A 25,535-nucleotide genomic window follows, 5' to 3' on the forward strand; every position below is an offset into this window, starting at 1 on the left:
AGATACATTATTGTGTATCGGTTGCAGCATAACAGCTGTTATGTAGCAGTATGAACTATTCACACACATGTGTGCACTGTGAGAGGGAATGGGTATCATCTAGCACTTACTTCAGAGAAAGAATGGATAGGTATTCATTGTATGCAAGTAATGCTGCGTTTTACTGATGGGATTTGAGTAGTCATAGACTTTAGAATCTGTAGTGGGACTGAAACTAATCCCCAACCCTAGATGGTCTTTTGAATGTTAGTATAAAACGAAAATGGTTTTGTGCACAACATCTCATTCACCCCTATGTGTTAGTTAAGATTTCTAAGTTAACAAGTGCAAGAGGGCTTAGCCAAGTCATTTGGAGTGCTTACAATTTTGATCCACAGAACTACTCTAACAATCTGTTGATTTTTATAATTCTGGAGAGTGCCAGAGAGGAGAAACCATCGTTTAGCTAGCTCTGCAGGTGTCCTAGCCGTTATGAAAATGACTGCCATCACTTGCTGCAGCTTACATGGCTTTGTGACTGACTGAATGGCTTACCCAGAACAGCCAATGTCCTTTGTACACTTTCATTTTTCAGTGTTCTTCTCTTCATTCAGAGACAAAGTCTTGTTATGCACCCCTGTCTGGCCTGGAATGTTCTGTTACTGACATCAGCCTTAACCTTGAGGTCTTCTTGCCACAGCCTCCAGACTGCTGGAATTACAGGCGTGCATCAACACTGCCCACCAGTATAAACCTGCAAGTATTAAAATTATGAAGTGATCTTTCTGTTCTGTCTGAGGAGTGGCCTGAGGCGATGGTGGAGTTCTTGCTGCACAGGCATGAGGACCCGAGTTCCATCTCCAGAATCCACATTTAAAGAAAAAAAAAAAACTCTTTCGGTGATGGGCACCTGTAGTCCCAGCCTGGAGAGGCAGAGACAGGGGGAATCCCTGGAGTCATTGCCTGATCAGTCTAGTCTAATGAGTGAGCTTAGGGTGCACGGTGAGGCCCTGTCTCAAAAAATAAGGTGGGCAACAACTGAAGAAGACACACACACACATACACACACACACACACAAACACACACAGAAAGAGATTTTCTGAATTCTCTACCTCTCTAAATGAATATTTACAAATGGTTGTGTCTAATTAGCTTCTGTGCAATTATCAGTGTGAGTATGTATCATTCCTGTGAAACACAGTTAAATGTTTATATTTAATTTTACCTAATTAAATAATACACAGTGGGAGTCTTACTCTTCTTTTGAGATGACCGTTAAGAATTCATACTCAAGAAAGAGTGTTCAACATGGGTTTGCTATCTTGTCAGAGCTATTGTAATGGGGATGGCCACCACACCCCTCAACATGAGATGATTCCTGGGACACAGACATGGGGAAAGGAGAAACTAATTCCTGCAAGTTGTCCTTTTGACCTCTGCATGCACACCACGGTACACACACACACACACACACACACACACACACACACACACACACTAAGTAAAGAAAATGTAACAAATTCTTATAGAGATATTGTAATGAACTAGATAGAAATTGTCTGCCAAGACTGTAATTTGTGGGAGATAGAATAGGAAGGCCAAGATGGTTTTTGTTTTTAGTGTTTGTATTGAAAAATGTTTCCTAAATTCTTTTAAATTTTCACATTTCACCCAGCTGAATAACAGCCATAAATATATAAATAATCTCTGCTCCAAGTATTGCTCCCTTTGTAACACAGAAATCAAAGTATTGGGGCTAGAAGTGTAGTCAGTGGTGGAGTGTGTACTTGGCATTCATAAGGCCCTGAGTTTTTTCCTCTGTGAGACAGAGAGAGGGGAGAGGTCATCAACATTTGCTGTCTCTATAAGAATGAAAAGATTTCTATTCAACACAGCACATAAACACCAGTGTGGACTGACCTGGAGATGCAGCTTAGTGGCAGAGCACATGGACAAGGTCCTGGATTAGCCTCAGCATGAAAACACAGAAAATGCCTAGGGTTTTTATTCATTGACGTGAAGAAGAATTCAGATAAGATAAAGAAGCTCTGGGGATGGACACACGGGTCATTAGGCTCCATGAAGTATCCTGAGAAAAGGATTTCATAAAGGGCTTGAAGTTACTAGTACCTAGTAACTTTGAAATGTCCTGTCTTTGGGTTATTACTATAGATCACTCTTATTGGTAACATTTTACATGTACCATCTTTTATGCTCAGTTTTCTAGGACCTCTACTTTGCAAGAAATCTTACTTCCTACATTTTTTTTGTAAACATTTGTCCTTTGCATTAAAAATTGTTTTTGTTGAGACATTCTGCAAATTTTGGTTAGCAGACATATTATGGGGCAAACACAGACACAGTTTACCCTACATAGTGTGAAAGAGGCATCAGATGGCAATATACAGAAAACAGTATGGCTTTTTCCAAAACAGAGGTCAAGAATTAAGAAAACACATGAAGTGCTGAATCTTGAGCTCAGTTCAGTTTTACCAAGCTTGTTGTAAGTGTACTTAAAGCCTAGAGCCGTGTGCTTAGGTGGATCTTAATCAGAGACTCTGAAAGCTAGGTTCATTTGCCATATTGTACCTTCATGCTGGACGCCATGATGCAACTTCAGAGCCAGACGTGATGAAAATGGAGTGATTTTTCTTGATTGAGGTTTTACTGCACCGGGAGAAAATTCCATTCAGTCTTCTTAGTTAATAAAGTTTAGATTCAGACGTACATTTTGTCCAAGTTTAGTTTTATCACATCTAAAACAATTTGTATAAAACAAATGTCAAATACAAATTACTGCTCAATGAAATGCAGGAAAATAAAAATAATTAAATTTGATTAAAAGAAGAAATGTTAAAAGTGCCTGAGATTGAAAGTAATGTTAATGTGATTCACATCAGCACTCAGTGCAGCTGTTCCTAAACATCTTGTCTCAATGTTTAGATGACAGATATTTGGTGTGGGTCTAATGCAAGCCAAGGACCACCCACAGAGCCCTCTATTCACTCTCCTGGCTCCAGGTCCTCTTAGTCCCACTGTCCTTTCCTTTCAAAGAAGCACAGTGACCGCCATTCCAGACTTTCAGACACTTCCTTCTCTAGCATTAAAATACCTTTAAGAACTACAAGTTCTGGGCTGGAGAGATGGCTCAGAGGTTAAGAGTACTGACTGCTGTTCCAGAGGTCCTGAGTTCAATTCCCAGCAACCACATGGTGGCTCTCAACCATCCATAAGGAGATCTGGTGCCCTCTTCTGGCCTGCAGTCATACATGCTGCATACATAATAAGTAAATAAATCTAAAAAAAAAAACCCAAAAACTATAAGTTCTGACAACAGCTTTCTTAACGGTACACATTGCTTCAAAATATGGGATCAAGTTCCGTTTTTAATTTTTACATTAATTTTATATCTAAAATATGCCATTAAGGTGCCCATGCTTCTTGTATAAGAAGAAAATTGAGTAAAACATTCCACATCACTTATTTGTCTCAAATACAAACCAGTGCATAGGAAACAGGAACAATATTGTGACACAAGTAGATTTTGTGCATTTGCTCTTTTGTCTGTTTCTTGGAGTCTAGGTAAATGCGTTCATTTTAACATTAATGAAGAAGATGGTAATTTCACAGTTATTGGTTCCTGTACAGGCCTTACTTTTTTTTCTACATCTTTTTTTTTAGCATCCAGTGTGCCAATATCTGGTCAGTGCAAATACACAGAATTCCTCATTTTAGTATTATGCAGAAAAAAAACATTGTATTCTGTCCTATGGTATCCTACAATAGATTCTGTTTCTCCTGCCACATAGTAACAGGTGCTTGTGATGTCTATATTTGAGTGTTACAAATATGGCATAAACAGTCATAAATAAACCTTGGTGGAAACATGTTTTTTATAACTCTAGATAGTGGTTCTCAGCCTTCCTAATGCTGCAACCCTTTAATACAGCTCATGTCTGGTGACTCCACCCATAAAATTATTTTCTTTGCTACTTCATAACTAATTTTGCTACTCTTATGCTCTGTAAAGTAAATATCTAATATAAAGGATATCTGATCTGAGACCCCCTGAGTGGACACACCCCACAGGCTGAGAACCACTGCCCTAGGGTTAGCAGCTAGGACAGGACAGGTTGGATGTTATTGGTAGTGGACATTCCCTTCTCCTCACATACCTTTGAGATTCTTCTTTCTGCTCTGTAAATGGAGTCCAGGGCACCTACATCCTAGGTAGCACTCTCCAAATGAGCTACACTTGCCACCACCTGTACCAAATATGGTTTTGAATCATGGGGATTGTTTTCTATTATAAAATGAGCTAATGTACTGTAAATTGAATGAATGTTTCCCCCACAGCTCATTAGGTTGAGGTCCAGTCCTCAAACTCAGATACTAGGAGGTGGAAATTCTGTGGGGTGATAGCTATCCTTGCCATTATAGAGGAGAACTCACAAAGCCCCCTCCCTGTATCTGGAAACCATGGTGAGAGGGCAGCAGCCTCTGAGGCAGGAAGCAGCCCTCACCAGCCAAGCCTACCATTGTCTGGACCTTGGGCTTGCCAGCTGCCAGAACTGAAAATCTGTTACTTCAAAGCCACCTGTACTGTAGTAATGTGTTAGCATAATCCAAATGGACTAGGTCACCGAGTGACAAAAATAATCTCACAATCTATTTCTCTCTAGAGTAGGATGCCTTTGCTTCCGCTGAATCAGGTCCTTGGCTGTCAGTGTGGATGATGAAAAGAGGTAGAGAGGAAATAAAGCATTTAAAGACTGGATAAGTAAAGCCTGGTGTGATGGCATACACCTGTATCCCAACTCTGAGGATGCGGAGGCAGGAAGATTAGAGGTTGAAGGCCAGCCCAGGATACATGAGATCTTTTTTCAATAAAATAAATGAAAAACAGAAGGAAAGGAAGAGGGAGAAGGGGAAAGGGAAGAAAGGAGGAAAAGAAATCTGATGAGTGTGTTACCATCATCCCTATAACATGAGTGTGGGATACAACTGGAAATGAAGGGTTTTTTTTGTTTTGTTTTGTTTTAACCATCTGAATCTTTAAACTTGACACATAGATTATACCCTGTCACATCACAGCATCACATATTAGGATATAGAATGTTGTCACTACTCAATAAGTTCACTTTGTATTTTTCATTGATCCCAGAGGCACTCTGGCCTCAGATGACCATGGAAATGTTTTCCTATCACTATAGACAAGGCTTGTTTTTCTACACTCTTATGCAAAAGGAGCCGAATAGGCTTTACCATTTTAAGTCTCATTTTCTTCTACCTAATAGTTTTGTTAGAGTAATAAAGGCCCATTAAGAGAAAACTTCTGGTCAATAGAATAGAATCTCTGGCCTGGTTGGAAACCTAATGTTCCAGTTGGGGCATGTCAATGACCTGGCCAAGGATCTACCCTAAGAAGGTCGGTTTATCTTAAGTCGTGCTAAGAAGAAAAGTAGAATTATTATTCCTCTAAAGAGATACTGTATCTTCCTTCCCAGAATTCCCTCTGCTTAACCCAGCTCCATACACCAAGAAGCCATGAGTTTCGGCAGTGTCTCAATTAGAGTTGCTATGCTGTGCTGAAACACCATGACCAAAGCAACTCGGGAAGAAGAGGCTTTCTTTGTCTTACACTTTAATATCACTGTTTGTTATCCAAGGAAGTCAGCACAGGAACTGAAACAGGGCAGGATCCTGGAGGCAGGAGCTGATGCAGAGGCCATGGAGGGGTGCTGCTTACTGGCTTGCACCTCATGGTTTGCCCAGCCTACTTTCTTCTAGAACCCAGAACCCCCAGCCCAGGGATGGCACCACCCACAAAAGGCTGAACCTTCCCCATCAGTCACCAATTAAGGAAATGCTCCACAGATCATTCTTATGGAGGTGTTTTCTCAATTGAGGTTCCCTCTTCTCAGATGACTTCAGCTTGTGTCAAGTTGACATAAAACTCATCAGTACAAGCAGGGTCTGCTCACTTTTTTGGATCTTATGTTGGAATTCCTGGCCATTCCCCTGGCTACATGACCACACATTGTGCTATTCAGTAGCCAGGCAAGATGTTAGTCATTTCAGGGCTTTAGGTCCTACATAATCCGTAAGTTTAGTGATCACGTAATTTGCATGCATATGCACATGCATGGGTGTTGGGTGGGGGGAATCCATAAAAAGCAGGTCACAGGCTCCTCCCCCCTCTTCTTCCTCTCTCTCCCTGCACCATTTCTCATGGGCCTAAGCTCTGCCCCCTGTTCTCTTTCCCCTAATAAACTCTTATAGTGGGTTTTGTTGTGCCTCGTGGCTTTTCTCACATGGTAAACAGCGCCACTTAATGAATAACACAGCGCCACATAATAACTAACATCCTAACTCAGAAAAGTAAAACTTTCCCCTTTCCCCTCTCTCTCTGTCTCTCTCCTGTCTCTCTCTCTCTTTATCCAAGACAAGGTTTCTCTGTGTAGTTTTGGTGCGTGTCCTGGATCTCGCTCTGTAGACCAGGCTGCCCTCGAACTCACAGAGATCCCCCTGGCTCTGCTGCCCGAGTGCTGGAATTAAAAGCAGGTGCCACCACCACCCAGCCTCCTCTTTATGTTAAATGCTGGAGAGAATCTATGCTTTTCCTGATCTTTGGATTCATTACACTTTCTCTAAGGCCTCCTCTCTCCACCATGTGGATGTCTGCTACCATGTGACAGCTCTCCATGCTGGCTTACCTGAAGCAGAGGGCTTTCCCCTTCCCTCTCCTATTCTCTGAGCAGCTGCTGAGATTTACAGCTTGACTACACTGAAATATTTTTCTTTTAAACTCTAAAAATACTGTCATTGAGCTTTTCTGTGTACATACTTAAATTCCTTCATCAATCAAGCTTAGAACCCCAACAGGGGACTCTGATTTCCCCAGTATCATTTTGAGATTCTAATGTCATGGAGTTTGTGATCCCTGGGAGAAGACCATAGATTCAATCCAGTCATACTTAAAGGGTTTATTGATTAGCTGCTAGCAGGACGACAGCCTTGAAGCCCAATCTCAGGCATGTCGTGAAGGAGGAGTGTAGGGAAGCGTTTTTAAAAGCAAAAGACACAAGAAGAACTTCACTGTCTATGCAAGCAGGCAATAGATTATCTCTTCTGCCAAGTTAGATGACCCAAAACAATCTTTGGGTATCTACGTAAGCAAGTTACAGAAGCCAAAGAAGCAGTTAGTCATTTCATAACAAGTAGACGGACACGGCTTTATGTTTTTGTGCGGGGCTCACTGAGTCCGGGCTACTGAGAACTTACCTTCCAGGGACTAGAGTCAGAGACAAATGGCTAGTGGGTACCAAGATGGATGTATGACATCAAATGGAGTTTCTTTACCTGTCACACCAAAAAACACATTGCTGAAGTAGCAGTATATCATATAAATAAATTATACCAGAATTTCTCTAGCCTGTCAGCTATGGATGACCAAATCATTTCTAGCTTTGGATGTGAATAAAAGTTGCAGAATGACATACTAATCCTTATTTGAGGAGGTATTAATTGCTCTAGGGAAAAGAGCAAAGAATAGAATGGCTGTCAGTCTTATGGCAAATGTATGGTTAACTTAATAACAAATGCAAAACTGTTTTCCATAATGATGATAACATTTTACGGCCTCCTAAGAATATATGGGCAATTAATTCTCTTCCGTCCTCATCAATATTTAATATTGTTATTTTTACATCGTTGGCTGCTTGAGGATTGCAGACACCATGAATGATGCAGGAATTATTCTGAGAAGGAAGTTCATGGCCAGTCTACTTCAGAGGAAACAAACAGTAGCTGATGCTCTTTGCCCTGTGTTCCGGCTGGTTTTGTGTGTCAACTTGACACAAGTCAAGTCATCAGAGAGGAAGGAGCCTCAGCTGGGAAAACCCTTCCTTGAGATCCAGCTGTAAGGCATTTTCAAAATCAGTGCTCAATGGCAGAGGGCACAAACCATGGTTTATGGTGCCATCCCTGGGCTAGTGGTCCTGGGTTCTATAAGAAAGCAGGCTGAGCAAACCATGGAAAGCAAGCCAGTAAGCAGCACCTCTCCATGGCCTCTGCATCAGCCCCTGCCTCCAGGTTTCTGCCCTGTTTGAGTTCCTGTGCTGACTTCCTTTGGTGATGAACAGCAATCTGGAAGTGTAAGCCAAATAAACCCTTTTCTTCCCAACTTCCTTTTGGGTCCTTGTGTTCACCACAGCAATAAAAACCCTGACTAAGACACTTTGGGAAGAAAATAGCACCCAAGAGAGAAATTCTGGGAAAAATTAGGCAAGATGTACAAAACCACAGCAGATGTCATTTTCATAACTGGATTCTGAACCCATTTGGTGGTGGCATGACAGCTGGCTTTGGCGTGATTTATGATTGGATTATACAAAGAGGAATGAGCCTAAACTACATGCTTAGAAGACATGGCCTGCATGAGGGGGAAGTGACCTTAGAAGACAACGGAAGCAACCTACGAATAAAGAATACTCTGGGGACTGCAAAGGGAATCAAGATCCTACAGAGAGTCCATCTGCCAGTTTCTAAGACAATAAGTGGCTGATCAACTGTAAAACACGGTTAATATTGTCGTGGTTTTCCCCCAGTGAGACAATTTGTAAACCCGTTAGTATCTGTTCCAACACTTGCTGGCCACTGCCACCTATCTGTCCCATGGTTGTGTCTAGAATAGATCACGGTGTTCTTGTTTCTTTTCCACTACCAGGGTAGGAGGACCAGATAGGTCCCAATCTTCCCATGTCATCTGACCTATTGGGTGTGACACAATCTCTCTTTGCCCTTGAATCTTGGTTGTGAAGCCAACTTTAGATTGCCAGGAAGTAAGGGGGACCGACTGTGGAAGCAACTCACAGAGGGAGCCGTCTCTAGTGCCTTGTGGTGGCACACCCAAACATGTCCACCCACAGGAGACTTTGAACATCTGGGGCTTTCCTGTTGCTGCTAAGGATGGAATCCAGGGCCTCCATGTGCTGACTCTTATCAATGAGATAACAGTGGGATGTAGGGGAGGACAGTGAATCCAGTTGTTAAGATGTGTTGTGACCCCTGAATGCTTCCTCCCTGTCTCTTTCACTGGTTTCTGGTAACCTAATGGAACATGATTTAAGCTTGCTGGTCTTAAGCCTCCTCTTAGCTGCCCACTACCAAATGTCTTGTTTTTGTGTGTACTCTAAGCCTTGAATTTCCTCATGTTCTGGCCTAACCAACTCCCATTCCTTGGAGAAAGCTTTGGAGCTCTGTTCTTACGACCTGTTTCTCTTTCAAACAGTCTGGAGTCACATTCCCTAAAGGTGAGGGCAGCGCCTTGTGTCCATCTGCACGCAGGCCTCTTTGTCCGAGACTCCATTGAGTCAAGGGTGGCAGTGTGAGTGTAGCCCTTGACTTCAACATCACTCTCCTGTCTTTGCAACATGCAGAAGTAAACGGGAATGAGAAATGCTGGCCTCCTGCCCTCCATGGAGGCACTGCAATCCCAGGCTGGGAACTGAGGCCAGAGACTGTCTGGGATGCCTCTGTTATGCTGAGCTGGGAAGAAGAAAAACAGCCTGCCATGCATGGCTCAAACACCAGAACACATCCCCTTAGAGATATTCAGATTTTCTTGGGAGAATGTTGATGAGACAGTTTCTAGAGATGTTAAATTGTTATCATATTTCATAGATTGTTTTATGATTGATTCACTATAGAGTAGATACACAGATCTGCCCATACCTTCACTCTGGCAGTCAGAGTTTCTGAAATTGTATCTTACTGTGGCTTCTATCCACATGCCTCTGAGAATGGGCTGTGGGGGACATTTTTCACATCAACCTGGGCAGTTTACATAAGCTCATACCTGTTTACTCCCAGACTCATTCCTTTGAGTATTTCTACCCTTCAGGCTGCTTCTAAGGCTCCACATCAGCTGGATTCTGGCTGTTTGCCTAGTGAGAGACAGGAGGAAAGGCAGAAGGATAAGTCAAGGATCTGTCCCTTCTTTTCTTTGCTTCAGGTCCCACTTGCTATAGTTTGGGCTCCAGGACAGGCCCTGGGTGGCTCTGTTGTCACTGGGGATGTGGTACTGAGGTCCTGCTGTCTCCTGCCTGAGGAGGAGGCCTTCCAACTGAGGGACAGAGTCTTCCTTGTCCATGTTACTCTGAACTTTGCACTATCTGTGTAACCAGTCTATCACAATAGAATCCCTTTGTTACCAAGACGTAAAAGTGTGTGTTCCTCCTCATTAGACCCTGACTGAGAGGCCATAGTGCTTCTTGTGCTGATAAGTCCTGTCTCCCCTCCCTCCCCACTGAGTGTCCTCAGAGTCCTCCTTGTATTTACATCAGAATCCTTTCTTGATCATTTGCACTGCAGTCCCTTTCTCTTGGCTTGACTTTCCACTCTTGTCTTGTGATAAACAGATCTTAACTGGTCTCTTTTTCACTCTTGGTCTGTGGTTCCAGGGCTGGGCCTCAGGACTCAAACTAAACATGCCTCTGACCACTGACCTATACTCTTAGTGACCAATGTATTTCCATGATGGTTTATGCTTTTTGTCTTTAATAAATCCTCCCTAAATGTAATAAACTATATGTCTCCTAAGTTTAAAAATAACTTAGTTTCAGCCTCCACATTTTAGCCATAATCTACCTGAACCATGTTAGTGTCCAGTGGAGTGGGTTCATCTCACTTAAAACTCTTTCTTTCTCACTCATTTTAAGGTACTCATACTCATAGCATTTCTTTCTGGAACCTCTATTCTGCCCCATTATTATGACCTTTCTTCATATGTTAATAATATATATTCTGTCTCCTACAGAGTAAGTGTCTACTCTAAAATTCATCGGTTACATATCAGTGTTATGGTATTTCTAGGCAGGGCCCTGGAGAAGTGAGAGTAGGGATCTCATACATAGGGTTAAAGCCCTTATAAAAGAGCTTCCTTGGGAGCTTCCTTCTACTTCTACCATGAGGACACTGTGAAAAGATGTTCTCTCTGAATTAGGAAGAGAGAGCTCACCAGACAGTGAAGATGCCTGTGCCAAGGTTGTACACTGGCCTGCCTGTGAATTATACGGATATGTTTACATTTTGGTAACCCACCAAGTCTCTGGTAATTTGTTACTGCATCCAGAAATAGCCATGATATTCTATAAGTGACCTATTAGAGCTGTATAAGAATTTACAATCTCTGGCAAAGTCACTTTCCTTCTTTTGTAGTTATCTTGGTGTGTCTTCATCTTGATGTTACTCTTACATGTAAATTTAAAGAGCATCTGATCAATTTCCAACAAAATTCTACTTGCAAGTTTGGTTAGAATCAGTTTGAATCTGTAGATCAACTAGCTGAATGGGAGAACTGATATTTTTATGGAATTTAGCCTCCCGGTCTATTAGTATGGTCTATTGCATGATGAATTCAAGTCCTTAGTGTCTTTCTACAAAGAGCTTATGTTATTGGATGGAGTTTGGTGCTGGGTGGTGGTGTGTGCTTGTTACCCACAAGCCCTGGTTCACTCCCCTGTATATCTCCCACCAGATGGTTGACCTTGAAATCTTTGGTTAGGTGTTTCTAGATGCATTTTTATGTTCTCATAGTTGTTTTGTTCAATTTAATTGTACTTTGAAACAGTTGCTGCTGCTCTATAAAAGCACAGAGTGGAGTGATTTTGTTTGCTAATTTCCCACCTATTTATCTTTCATTCTGACTAGTAGGTTTCATTGGATTGTCTTCAAAACTGTTGCTAAATTGGTCTTAATACACTTTTTCCTGTTTCTGTTGAGGTCACGATGTAAGTTCCCCTACAGTCCACTTTTGTTCTTGAGCTGAGTTGAGAAGGAAAAAGAAAGCATGAGGAACCATCTGGCTTTCATGGGATAACCAGACAGCCCAGCATCTCAGGGTGGCCCTGCTTGTGACATGTCACTTAAGCAGTAGATTGGCAACTGGGAACTGAGGTATCCAAACCAGAGATGTGAGGACAAACCCACAGAATCCCACAGAACCCCACAGAAATGAGTAAGCATCTCGACTGATGGAGGTCATCCCTATGAAAGAGGGAGGCCCAGAGCCCTGGGAAGGCTGTGTACTGCAAGAAAAGGGACACCAGGAGAGGCAGCTCAGGGGCGTAGACTCTGAGACCGCAGAGCCTGTGGGACTAAAGATGCCAGCTCTAAATGGCACAAAGGCCTCTAATACTGGGCAGGAACAGCAAATCTGAGGGAGGCCTGAAGGGCAGAGGACAGAGGGTGAGGTAGAGTGCTAGCCTCGTGTCAGTCCTGCTCTAGTTACAGCCACGTGTGGGACAGTTTTAACTGCAAATGCATCTGGTCATTACTAATCCAAAAGCACAACAGTAACATCAACAACAACAAAATAATCAGATATTTACAGACAAAAAGTTACTGACAGGGTGTAGTGCCCACTTGATATCCAGAAGTAGATGTTATGATCAAAGTTTGTTTAGAGTGAGGAAGGCTTACTGTAATTTTTCTTTTGTGAATTAGCATTGACATAGCATCTCACAGGCCCAAATCTTTTCAGGTCATTCTAAGAGTTCAGCTGAATGATTATTCAAATGCCTGTTCAAAAATTAAATGGTAGCTGCATGTGTTTGCATGTACCTGCAATCCCAGGCTGAGAATGAGCATCTCAGATGGGAGAGCAGCATGAACTACAGAGGGACACTGTCTCAAATACAGAAACCAGAACAAACTAGCTAACTAATTAGAGAATGGGAAGGGGGAAGTTGGTGTGGAGGAAAACCCTTGTCTCTCCTGATACCCAGCACCATCAGGGGCTGTGTAGACTTCCAGGACTTTGACGGAACACTGGATGGATCCTCCTGAATGACTGGGATGATTATCTTATTGAATATCTCTTGCCAAGAATAATAAAAGATATGAAAGCTAGATAAGAGATTCAGGCCATTTCAAAGCCCAAAGCATTTGGTCTGTGCTTAGGTGACTTTTCTGTTCTCACACCACAGTGAGAGGTTCTGAAACTGCAGACCTGGATGTAGCTAAAACGAGGGTCCCTCTCTAGTCATTCTATAGCTCAAGTACTTTTCTTAGAATGTCAAACACTACCTTTTTTTTTTTTTTTTTTTTTTGGTTTTTTGAGACAGGGTTTCTCTGTGTAGCTTTGCGCCTTTCCTGGGACTCACTTGGTAGCCCATGCTGGCCTCGAACTCACAGAGATCCGCCTGGCTCTGCCTCCCGAGTGCTGGGATTAAAGGCGTGCGCCACCACCGCCCAGCCAAACACTACTTTAAAAAAAGCTACGTTATAATCTGAATCATTTTTCTCCTTACCCTTCCCTAGAGTCTACATTTACAAAATCTAAATGTGACAGAAGGGGGTCGGGTCTGAAAAGCTCTTGAGCAGTCAGGAAAGGCTAGCTTAGGACATAAACTTAGACTCTGATATTGAGAGGGAATGAAGAACATGGCCTAAGCAGGCAGCAGTTTATGTTACCAGCAGGCTCCAGGCTTGGTGTGAATCAGGGGCGCTGACAGCAAATGAAAAGTCTAAGTCTGACTGGAGGCACAGGGAGGGGTTGTGGGGAAAGCTGCTACTCCTTATGCAGTGCACAAGTAGAGTGCTCAGGGTGCTCACGTGCTCCCACCCTGCACAGCCCAGGGTGGGGAGCACTGTTGTGCAGAGATCCTCGGTGGGCTGAACCTTCACTCAGTCCGTGAGGAAAACATAGCTTTGAGGAGGGGACTTGGAAGTAACTGAAGAAGAACTTTTGCAGGTTTTAAGAAAACAAATAGTAAATATTCCTGGGAAATTGCTTTACAGTTACTGGTGCCTTGGCAATGTGGTACACACTGAAATCACAGTACCCTGGGGGGAGTGACAGGAGGGTCATTGTTAGACACAGTGGGGAAATATTCCCTTCTCATCCTCTCTCCTACTTACTCTGGCACAATGTAGTCACTTCTTGGATGTCTTGCATATTGTTTGCATATGCAAGGAAGCAAGTACATTTATTGTGTACACTCACCATTCTCTTTATACCTACTGCTTTACATTTAACATATGCGTTGGAGACCATTTCATATCAATACACCAAGAACTGTAGCTTATATCAGTAGTAGAGCATAACTACGTACTTTTCCCTGGCATTTATCTGGTACTTGCTTCTAAAGGATAAGAACCCTTTTGAGAAACTATAACCATAATACTATATCCCCACTAAACAACAACTTCTTCTTCTTCTTCTTCTTCTTCTTCTTCTTCTTCTTCTTCTTCTTCTTCTTCTTCTTCTTCTTCTTCTTCCTCTTCCTCTTCCTCTTCTTCTTCTTCTTCTTCTTCTTCTTCTTCTTCTTCTTCTTCTTCTCTTCCTTTCTTCCTTTCTTTTTCTTTTTGGTTTTCAAGATAAGGTAGCCTCCAATGTCCTAGAACTAGCTCTGTAGACCAGGCTGGCCTTGAACTCACTGAGATCTGCCTGTTTATGCCTCCCAAGTGCTGGGATTAGAGACATACACCACCACTGCCCAGTTCTCCAGTGAACTTTTTAGCACTAACTTCCTAACACCTCATCTATCTAAATTAAATGCCAAATCAGTTTTCAAAAGTATGCATCTTTGCATCTGAATCTTAATAAGACAAGCATATTGAAGTTGGTTATACATCTTTTAGACAGCCTTTAATTCTTAGGCTACCCTTTGTTTATGTTCCTTGAACCATAATTATTGAAGATCCCAGGTCAGTGTAGGGTAGTGCTCCCTATGGATGTCTCAGGCTGACAGCATCTCTGTGTTCTCTGGGTGTGTGGTGTGGCATGGGCAGTGTGTAGTTTGGTATGTCCTTTTACTTGGAACTACGCTGCCTGTCCTTCTGTAACCCTAGTCCTAGTTAATTGTTTGGACACAGAAGTGGTAGTTATTTTAGAAAAAGAATGTCCCCTCCTGAAGATCTCCATGACCTTTGTGAGAGATGCTAGTTACAGAAATGCATGCATTGGAAGGACAGATTCCATGTCAGCTTTCCCTCTCACAAAAATCATGTTTCCATTTTGTTCAGTGGCTTTTCAGCGCCACACAGCCTGCGTTTTCCTTCTGGGCAGGAGAAGCTTTACATTTAGAAGCCGACACACACGGTCTGCTGATCATTTACTTTGGAAACTAAATACACAGCTTGGGCTGTTGCCACGTATTAAAGCGGGGATCCTCCTGACTTGGTGAAGTTGCAGCAACCCTTCAGGATCCTCAGTTCCAGGAGGTTCTGTGCAACAGCCTTGTCTACTCAGAGACATTTCCTTCCTTTTTCATCTTGTCTGAGAATGAGGGGCTGACACTGGACACCTGCAGGAGAGCAGGAGCTGAATCCCACAGGTGATCACAAGCCACAGAACCTCATAGCTAACCACCTCTTCCTAGTCTGGCCCCAGAGCTAGGAGCCAGAGGGCTGTGACTGGGGAGAGTGGGCGGGGCAAGCTAGGCTCTGCCCCTCTGTTATTTTACTCAGCCTTGCTCAGGCACCTGCACACCAGAGCTTGTAACATCCTCTACCTCCTTTGCTTTCAGAGGTTGGACGTGGTGCAGAACCCAGAGAAGTCCAGGCCCAGCCATGGGGAGCCGCGTTTCTCGGGAAGATTTTGAGTGGGTCGACACGGATGAACCACATGCACAGAGGAGCAGAGAGATTCTGGGTGAGATCTTGAGCATATGCTCCAGAGTGTGTGGCTACTGCTCATGCCCCCAACAGAAGGAGAGGCCTGGGCTAGGCTCAGGGTGCTCACAGCTTGGGGATGCATGGGACTTCACAGATCCTCAAGATGAACTGCCTGCTTGGTGAAGAGGCAGGGGCCAGTCCCTGAGCTTGAGCACCCTCAGCCCAACCTGCTGATTCAGGTTAAGGATCTCCAGACTGAGACATCCCAGGCCTTATCCACTAACTAGGAGACTCTTAGAACGTCCAGTGGGCAGTGGTTTCTCTAAATAGCCCACCACTGGAGTGTGAGGCTCAGGAAGTGGTCCTGGGAGATCCTGGGGTCTGAGAATGGGGTACACACGATGTACAATGCATGTAGGTCCCAGTGAGGGGCAGCACTACCCTGGGACCCAGGGCCTGTTGGAGAGGTCAGGTCTTGGTGTGCTCACATCTCCTGTCTTTGTGAATCCACCACAAACCTGGGATATCAGGGGAAGTTCCTAGACAATTCTCATCCTTTTTGGTTGTCAGGGTGAAGAAACTGAAACACAGATGACCAGCCAAATACAAAAATACCTGGCTTGTCTTGACAGTTGTTTTGGGCTTTAACACAGACTAACCAGGTATACTAGAGTATACAGGGCCCTTCCGTGTTCCCAGGGAATTCTCTCCTCTCTCCCAGACTGCTCTTCATGACCCACCAGCCTTTTGAGTTGGGTTCTCTCTGACATTGCCTAACTTCTCCTCATTCCAGTGTTCTGCCTTTTCTGCCTTTTAGAAGATGCAGTGAGAGTGAAGGAGGTCAGCGCTAGGAGGAGGATGTAACCTGGGTTAGACTGTCTGCAAAGAGCATGCTTCTAACCTGTTCTCTTTAAACCAAGGACGCTAATGGGACGGGGGTGAATGGGAGGAGCCCTTCCTCCAGTGCTGGGGACCAAACCCAGGGTCTCACACAGCAGCTCTACACTGTGGCACACCCCCAACCCCCGGAGATCTCTGCTATACAAATTAGTTCCCTAGTTGTCTCTTGACATCCATTTGTCCAATAAAAAGACCAGATCCCAATTTTTATGAGTATCTAAGTTAGAAATCCTTATTTTGTGAATGAGTTAACACTAGTGGGTGCGAGAACCTTTGAGTTTCATGTTAAGGCAGCGTTTATAAGACTTCTGTCTTGTTCTTGGGTTTCTTCTCTCTCTCCATCAACACTGCAGCTTACTTGTACGTATTTTGTAAGATATCATGTAGTACCTATTATCTATACTTTACCTACATATTGCCTCAGAATCATGTGATGTCCACCTTTACAAAAACTGACTCTTAAACTTAGCTTTCTCTTCAATAGTCAGAAAATCAAGGAAGCAAGAGAGTGTTAATTGATGCTTTTCTCAACCTTCAGCCTTTCCATACAAACTTATCACCAACGAACCATCTCACTTGAAAAAGCTGAATGGACTTTATATTTCTTGATGAAAAATACCATTTTACTACTCAGTGTTCCATTTCTGGAGACAGACAAGGAGTAACTTTAAGGAGGAAGAGTCTGGGGGTTCATTTAAATTACATCATCAAAATGACAATGTACTTCTGAAATATATGTCTTTACTTTGGGGGAAGAAACAAATCCATACACTTTAAGTCTATAGTTATAGTTTAATACTATGGCATAGTGTTAAAAGTCCATCTCATGCTTTACAAACAATCCCCCAGTGGGCATTCCTGGACCAAGGGGATGAAAAGAAACCCCACCCTGCTCCATTCAGATGGCTTCTACTCCTAAAGTGCACTTCAGCTGAAAGAGTGTGTCTGGGGTGCAAGTGCCAAAGAGGGGGTGCTGTGCTTCCCACTGCTGCCTCTTTGAGCCCACACCTCTGAGAGGTCAGAGGACAAGGGCTTCAGCACTTCACCACTGCTGGGGCCAACAGTGTCCTAGGCCCTTGCTGCTGCAGAGCTAGCCTCAACAGTGCCCACTCTCCTACACCGACCACCAGTTGCACTGTAGGAGAAGCCACACTGTGAGGCCCTCACACCCTCTGCTGTCTACAACACACTGCTTGGACCATTAGCATGTCGTTGCTGTCATAACACTCTAGAGGACAGTGGCTCTTGCTGATTCTGCATAGTATACGTTGTGCCAAAGTCATCACTCACAGCCACAGATGGTATAGGGATACTCTAATGGAACTAAAGTCAACATTGCATATCAAACTGACACTTTAAGGTACATCTTCAAGGGAAAACCACTCACTTCCTAAGAATTTCATAAAATTGGCAGAAATATCTGATCTACCAGATACACCCAAAAATCTCAAATGTACAAAATTTATGTAAAACTGATAATACGATGGCAGAAAAAGAACAAAATTACTTCTTAACAATAGAAGCTATGGGAACTATTGTGAAATGAAATGCTTAGCAATAGAAGCTATGGGAATTATTGTGAATGAAATACTTAGCAACAGAAGCTATGGGAATTATTGTGAATGAAATACTTAGCAACAGAAGCTATGGGAACTATTGTGAATGAAATACTTGGCAAAGGATTTAGGAGAATGGGGCTGGGGATGTAGCTCAGTGGTTGGATGTTTGTACAGCCTATGTGAGGCCCAGCCAACATCATACTTAATGGGCAAAGAACTGAAAAGTATTTCTGTGCATTCAGGAAGAAGGCCAGGGTGCCAGTCACTGCTCAATTTGGTATAATACTAAGAAGTTTTAAAAAGAGCAAATAGGCAAAAGAGAGACAAGAAATAATAATAAGAAAGTAGAAGGTCATCTGTTATGTTTGCCCATGTGACTACATACAAAAGAGATGCCCGCACATTCATGTGTTGTGGCAGTCACATTTGTAGGAAAGTAGACTCCACACAAGGCTATTGGAACTGACAAATTCAGTAACATAGCAGAACACAAAATCAACATACAAGAATTAGGTGATTTGCTGGTCATGGTGGTACACACCTGTGTACAAGCTACTTGGGAGGCCGAGGCAGAAGGTTTGCATGAATCCCCAAGTTTGAGACCAATATAGCCAACACAGCAAGAAGACATCTTTAAAAACTCTTTACCTCTGGGGCTGGAGATACGGCCCAGCAGTTAAGAGGCTTTACTGCTCTGTGGAAGATTCAAGTTTGGTTTCCAGCACTGACATGACTGCAGATGGACACTTTTCTCCGTCCCGCCCTGGTCCCACAGTCCTGCTGCCACTTTTAAAATAATCACACAGAGGCTTAATATTAATTACATGCTGTTTAGTCTATGGCTCAGGCTTCTTGCTAGCTAGCTCTCTCATCTTAAATTAACCCATTTCTGTTGATCTATGTAGTGCCACGTAGTCGTGGCATTACCGGTTTGCTGGCACGTTGCTCCTTGGGCAGTGAGCTGGCATCTCTCTGACTCCACTTTTCTTCTCCCTGAATCTTTGCTTGGATTTCCCGTTGAACTATAACCTGTCTTGCCATAGGCCAGAGCAGCTTCTTCGTTAACCATTGGTAGCAACACATATTCACAGTATACAGAAAGACCATCCCACAGCACATGACAGCTCACGAACATCTGTTACTCTAGTGCCAGGGTATCTGACACTTTCCTCTGGCCTCTGAGGGTACGAGGCTTACACATGGTACAAATACATACATTCAGGCAAAACACTCATATGGATGACAGGGTTTCTCTGTGCAGCCCTGGCTCTCTAGGAACTTGCTTTGTATAGACTAGGCTGGCTCTGAAATCACAGAGATCTGCCTGTCTCTGTCTCTTGAGTGCTGGGATTAAAGGTGTGCTCCACCATGCCCAGCTGGCATAAAATATATTTTAATTTAATTAAAAATTCTTAATTTTTCTGTATCCAAAAAAAATAAACTTGGTGAGAAGGAGACAGTAAGTCAGTCACCACCCTCATAGTTGTAAATAGTTAAACAGCTCAAAGTAAAACTTACCAATGAAATAATAGACTTCAACAATGAAAATCACATAATATTGATGAAAAATTGAAGTGGACACACAAAATAATGGAAGTATCCACATATATGATACTGAAATTTTACTCTTATCAACATATTAAAAAACTGACTCACCAGGCTGTGGTGGCGTACGCCTTTAATCCCAGCTCTCAGGAGGCAGAGCCAGGTGGATCTTTGTGAGTTCACGGCCAGCCTGGGCTACAGAGTGAGTTCCAGGAAAGGCGCAAAACTATACAGAGAAACCTTGTCTCGAAAAACAAAACAAAACAAAAAACAAACAAACAAACAAAAGAAATAAAGAAAAAACTGACTCAAACTGGGCTTGGTGGCACACACCTTTAATCCAGGCCAGCCAGGTTATGTGGAGGGACCCTGTCTCAAACCAAAATGAAACAAAATAAGCCTCAAAATGAATCAAATACCTAAGTGTAAGACCAGAAATAACTGAAAGAAATGATAGTGAAGATATTGGTGTAGACAAAGATTTTCCAGAATGGAGTTCAAAGGCAAACACACACACACACAAAATTGAGAAACAGTGTTTAACTAAACCAAGCAGCTTCTGCAGAGCAGAGAGAGTAATCAACAGAGGGAGATGGACAGACGTCCAGAATGGAAGATAGCGGCCAACTAGTCACGTGACGGGGACTAATAGCTAGAATACAGGAGGGTTACTTAAAAACAACAACAAAACACCCAAGCAATCCACGTGTAAAAGGAGTAAATGATCTGGAGACACTCCTCAAAACAACAACAACCCCCCCCCAAAAAAAAATAACAAATGGCCAAGAAACAGATGAAAAAAATCTCAGTATCCTTAGACATCAGAGAAATGTAGACAAACCTACAATAATATCCCACCCCAACTAAAACAACTGTCATTGTTTTAATACTGATAAGGATGCAGAGGAAAGGAACTCTTAAACACTGCTCCTGGGGGTATAAACTATACAGTTATTATGGAAAACAGTATGGATCTTTCTCAAAAAAATTCTAAAAAATATTATTTCCTCAAAACACCAAGAATAAATTTTCCATCTAATCCTCTCCCGCACTTCCTGCTGCATCTCTAAAGTGGATAAAATCAGCATTACAAAAGAGATGCCTGCACATTCATATGTGTTGTGGCAGTCACGATAGCTAGATAGGAATTAGCTGAGGGGCTCACCAACAAGCAGCAAGGATAAAAAAGTGTGATGTGCACACACGATAACATCCCATCACACTATGACAAATAAGACTGAAATGAGCTGGAGAGATATCTTAGAAGTCAACGAAGCGCTTGTCATGCAGGCTGGTGGACCTGGGTTCAGATCCTCAGCACCCACATTAAAGCCAGGCACAGTTTCAAGTGCCAGCCACCCTGGTACAGGGGGCGCAGGAACAGGAGGATCTCTGGGGCGTTTTGGCTAGTCAATCGAGTCAAATCAGAGAGCACCAGGTTCAGTGACAGGCTCTGTCTCAAAACATAAGGTGGAGAGCAGGGGAGGTGGCTCTGAGGTTAAGAGTCCTTGCTCTTGCAGGGCAACCAAGCATGGACGTGATGGCTCACAACCACTTGTAACTCTAGTTCCAGGAGATCTGATGCCCTCTTCTGACCTCCATGTACACCAGGCACACACATGGTGCACAGACATACATGCAAGCAAAACACTTATACACATAAAATAAAAATCTTTAAAAATGTAAATTATAAGGTGGAGAGTGACTGAAGAGCAACTCCCAACACTGACCTTTACACACAGAACCATATACATGCTATAATTTGTAGATAATGTAGGGAACTAGAGCTTAGTGTGTTAAATGTAACATCAGACATAGAAGGATAAGTACCACATCTCTTTCACATGTAGAAGCCAAAACAAGTTGACTTGGAAATGGAAAAACTGTTGCTAGAGGTTAGGAAGTGTGTGGAGGAGAGGTGGGAAAGGGGACGTTAGATTTGATCTGCTCAAGGATGTGTGTGTAGGAATAGAACCTGGCACATGCAAGGTACGTGAGCACACCCCCATAGGTGATATCTATATTAAATAAGCATAAAAGCAAGTTTTATATTTACTTCCCATAGAACTTTTGGATGAAATAACAAAACTACCTGTTAAAGTTTTAGGCTCAAGGGATTTTTTAAATTTTGAGTATTCCAAATTAGTTTCTATGTCCTGAGAATATTTTTTTTGAGACATCATCTGTATATAGCCCTGGCTGTTGAGGAACTCATTATGTAGATCAGGTTGGCTTCAAACTCACAGAGATCTGCCTGCCTCTGCCTACTGAGTGCTGGGATTAAAGGCGTGCTCCAGCATTGTCCAGATCAACCAGAGTTTTGTTAAAACTACATTATACCTTTTAGAATGTGGCTAATTTTTCCTAATTGTTACATATATTAAATTGCATCTATATCATGTCTTTTGCTCAAGGATAAAGTCACTTAAATTCAAGAATATCTAGGAAATGAATAACTACACTCCTTTATTATAGTACACAGTGTTTCTCATACTATTTATTAAGTGATCAAAGTACTAAATGGTAAATGATAATTATTTCGTCAAGGGACTAATACTTTACTCAATTTTGATTTGTCATTATTCCCTTACAGGAAGTATAATATTGACCTAGGCGGCTTTACTTAACATGTATATGTGTGCATCAGGTGTGTGCTGTCTGGACAGTGAGCCCCAAGGATTCACCCGTCTCTGCCTCCCTCGTAGGGGGATTAAAAGATCAAGCTAGTGCTGGGCAGTGGTGGCACATGCCTTTAATCCAAGCACTTGGGAGGCAGAGGCAGGAGGATCTCTGTGAGTTCAAGGCCAGCCAAGGTTGTTACACAGAGAAACCCTGTCTCGAAAAACCAAAAAGAAAAAAGGAAAGATCATGCTAGCAAACTTAGCTCTTTCCCTTGGGTTCTGAAGATCAAACGCAGGTCCTCATGCTTTGCCAACTGAGCTCTCTCTCCAAGGCCTCATTATAATTTCTTAGGTGTGTTCATTGTAATTTTTTATAATTATAATTGTAGTTTTTCCACTTAAGATTCTTGTTGTATTTTCTTCTCTTACAGCAAAATATCCAGAGATAAAATCCTTGATGAAACCTGACCCCAACCTCATCTGGATCATAACTCTGATGGTTCTCATCCAGCTGGCTTCATTTTACTTAGTGAAAGACCTAGAATGGAAATGGGTCATATTTTGGGCCTTTGTCTTTGGTAGCTCCATAGACCACTCAATGACTCTGGGGATCCATGAGATTTCTCACAATTTCCCATTTGGCCACCACAGGTCGCTGTGGAACCGCTGGTTTGGAATATTTGCTAACCTCCCTATTGGGGTTCCATACTCGATTTCTTATAAAATGTACCACATGGATCACCACCGATACCTCGGAGCTGATGGCATTGATGTGGACGCTCCTTCTCACTTTGAAGGCTGGTTCTTCTGCACCACTTTCAGGAAGCTGGCCTGGGTGGTTTTTCAGCCTTTGTTTATTTTTCTTCGACCTTATTTTGTCAACCCCAAACCAGTTACTTATCTGGAAACTATCAATAATGTGACCCAGATCACTTTTAACATTATAATTTACTATGTTTTTGGAATTAAATCTTTAGTCTACATGTTGGCAGCCTCCCTGCTTGGCCTGGGTTTGAACCCAATTTCTGGGCATTTTATAGCTGACCATTACATGTTCTTAAAGGGGCAAGACACCAACTCATATTATGGGCCTCTGAACTTTCTCATGTTCAATGCGGGCTACCATAACGAACATCATGACTTCCCTAGTATTCCTGGAAGCCGGCTTCCACAGGTAAGCGAAGCTTTGATTTATTGTTTTAGTTTCTGATCATTATATGATCCAAATTAGTCTTCACTTGCTCATTTTTAAAGAAAACTGGTATATAGTATCAAACAAAAATTCACTTAAAAATAAAGCATAATGTATATCCAGTATCTGACAACCTAATTTTAATAAAGTTCAGTCTCTTGGATTCTTACATTTGGCCATTAAAATTAGGATTCAGAAGTGTTACAAGATGTGCAAAACTTATTACTTGGTAAAATAACTCAATGGGTTATAAAAAGAAGACATGCAGTTGGAAGGAGAATTTGGCAGGGTCAGGCCTGGTAAGAGTAGGGGATTGATATTATCAAATATGCTGCATACATGTATAAAATTCTCAAAGAATGAAATAAAAAACATCCATCTTAACAAAGCCCATCAGATCAGCATGATGAACGGATGTTCATTCTACAAAGGAATTTGATTTTTAATTGAGTTATTTTACCAAGTAATAAATTTTGTACATCTTCTAACACTTCTGAATCCTAATTGTGCGTGTGATCTGGACTGTCCTTATTTATGAAGAACTGCAGGGAGTCTGAAGGACCATGAGCAAGGGTGTTGCCCTTTGGCTGGTTCGGTATTTTGTCCCTCTGTCTGTCAGACACTCACCTGTCATCTTGAGGCCTCAGTAATACTTACGGTTCACCTTGCTGTGTTTTTTCACTTTCAGGTGAGGAAAATAGCAGCTGAATACTACGATAAACTCCCCCATCACAACTCCTGGGGGAAAGTATTGTATGATTTTGTGATGGATGACACATTGAGTCCCTACTCCAGGGTGAAGAGGCTTCCAAAAGGGAATGAGGTTCTGGAGTAAATATCACCAGAGCCAAAGAAAACCCTCTCCAAAGCTTTATTATTATAAATAATATGTGGAAATCTCTCCCTAACCTGTCTCTCTCACCGGTAATTTAACTTGGGGCATCATACATGCGCAGCAAGAGCTCTGCCAATGAGCTCTGTTCCCAGCCTGATTTTTTGCCTGGTTAAACTTGGGATCAGTGATGGTCAGAAGCTGTCTTGCTACAATTTAAACTCAGATTTCTGTGATATCAAGAATTCACTCTGGTTTTCAGTCGGCCTGACTGTTACAGTGCTCACCTCTGCTTACAGGGCATTTGCTGATTGAATTATATCATTCCTGGTGGTGTCTTCTTCTATGCCTATCACTTTGTAAGCACATCATGAATTGCCTACCTTACTACAAGATTTTTACCATTAAATTTTACTTTAATGAAAAAGCTAACCAATTGCACTGTCAATCAAATGCATTTACTGTTTTTGTTGTTGTTGTTTTTGTATTTCACTGTCTTTTCTCTATGTTATATGGTTACACTAGTACTTGGGGAAACTTAACTATAAATTTCCTTCCCACGAAAAGGACTAGAAAGTCCCAGAGACCATGGTGGTACATACCCATAGTCTTAAATACGGTTCCAGGAAGGCTGGGAAGGAGAGTCACTTGGTACCCTCTTGGGTCTATATACTTGTACCTCAAGCATTTTACCCACAGAGCCATTTCCCCAGTCCTATTACTTCCGTTTCCAAAGGCTCAGAGAGCAGTGCATGCATACCTTGGGAGAATGACCATTCTGCTTCAATTGAACAACATTTCCTTTCAATATACACATTGGGAAGGGAATGGTCTGTTCCTTATCAAAAGAAAAAGGAAAATGAGGATCCAAAATATGAAGTAAATTCTTTCAGGTTGGCCAGCTTCCTCTTATAGTGGTGGGGAACCAGAACTGGATCTAGTCACCCTTGTTCTAAGTTTAAGGCTTGTCTACTGTCTATAATGACACCCTTCAGTTATATATCCACAAAGAGCCCCCTTGCTTGCATATGAAAGAAGGGGCTGGGAAGTGGTGTCTTTAGTTGGAAACTGGGTGTCTAATGCTGAGACGAATTTCAGTAATTTGGAAGAAAATCGTTCACAGTGATGGCTGGTTCCTCCACTCTCCTGTCATCCCACAATCCAGGGGATGCAGCAAGCTGTTTCTGCCTCCAGCTTGGACTTTCAGAAATAAGGAAAGCCGAGAAAGAAAGAGAAGCCAGGCATGGCACATACATACACATCGCACACATCCCCATATTTGTGA

At 42.5% G+C, this 25,535-nt stretch overlaps 2 protein-coding genes across 20 annotated transcripts in view; one reads left to right on the forward strand and one right to left on the reverse strand.

The window, feature by feature from the left end:
- The window catches only part of Nvl (nuclear VCP like), a 126,157-nt gene that overhangs the window by 34,595 nt on the left and 66,027 nt on the right, over positions 1 to 25,535 (reverse strand). For 12 of the 19 annotated variants that reach the window (XR_008218030.1, XR_008218027.1, XR_008218028.1 and 9 more), the window contains 4 exons: positions 9,840 to 9,927; positions 7,265 to 7,342; positions 2,570 to 2,736; positions 535 to 2,069 (listed from right to left, as the gene is read on the reverse strand). The gene's annotated coding sequence lies outside the window, so the exon portion shown is untranslated. Of the gene's footprint in view, positions 1 to 534; positions 2,070 to 2,569; positions 2,737 to 7,264; positions 7,343 to 9,839; positions 9,928 to 18,708; positions 18,847 to 25,535 lie in introns of all 19 variants that reach the window. The other 7 variants (XR_008218018.1, XR_008218026.1, XR_008218024.1 and 4 more) reach the window with 5 other exon arrangements.
- LOC128110077 (sphingolipid delta(4)-desaturase DES1-like) lies at positions 14,355 to 25,497 on the forward strand. Its single transcript, XM_052737836.1, has 3 exons — positions 14,355 to 15,638; positions 22,658 to 23,400; positions 24,107 to 25,497. Exons 1-3 carry the CDS (start codon positions 15,557 to 15,559, stop codon positions 24,251 to 24,253), a joined length of 972 nt encoding a protein of 323 aa, XP_052593796.1. The 5' UTR covers positions 14,355 to 15,556; the 3' UTR covers positions 24,254 to 25,497.

The sequence above is a fragment of the Peromyscus californicus genome, unplaced genomic scaffold (assembly GCF_007827085.1).
Source record: "Peromyscus californicus insignis strain IS unplaced genomic scaffold, ASM782708v3 Scaffold_14__1_contigs__length_90479793_seg_2, whole genome shotgun sequence".
In the NCBI taxonomy this organism is placed as follows: domain Eukaryota; kingdom Metazoa; phylum Chordata; class Mammalia; order Rodentia; family Cricetidae; genus Peromyscus; species Peromyscus californicus.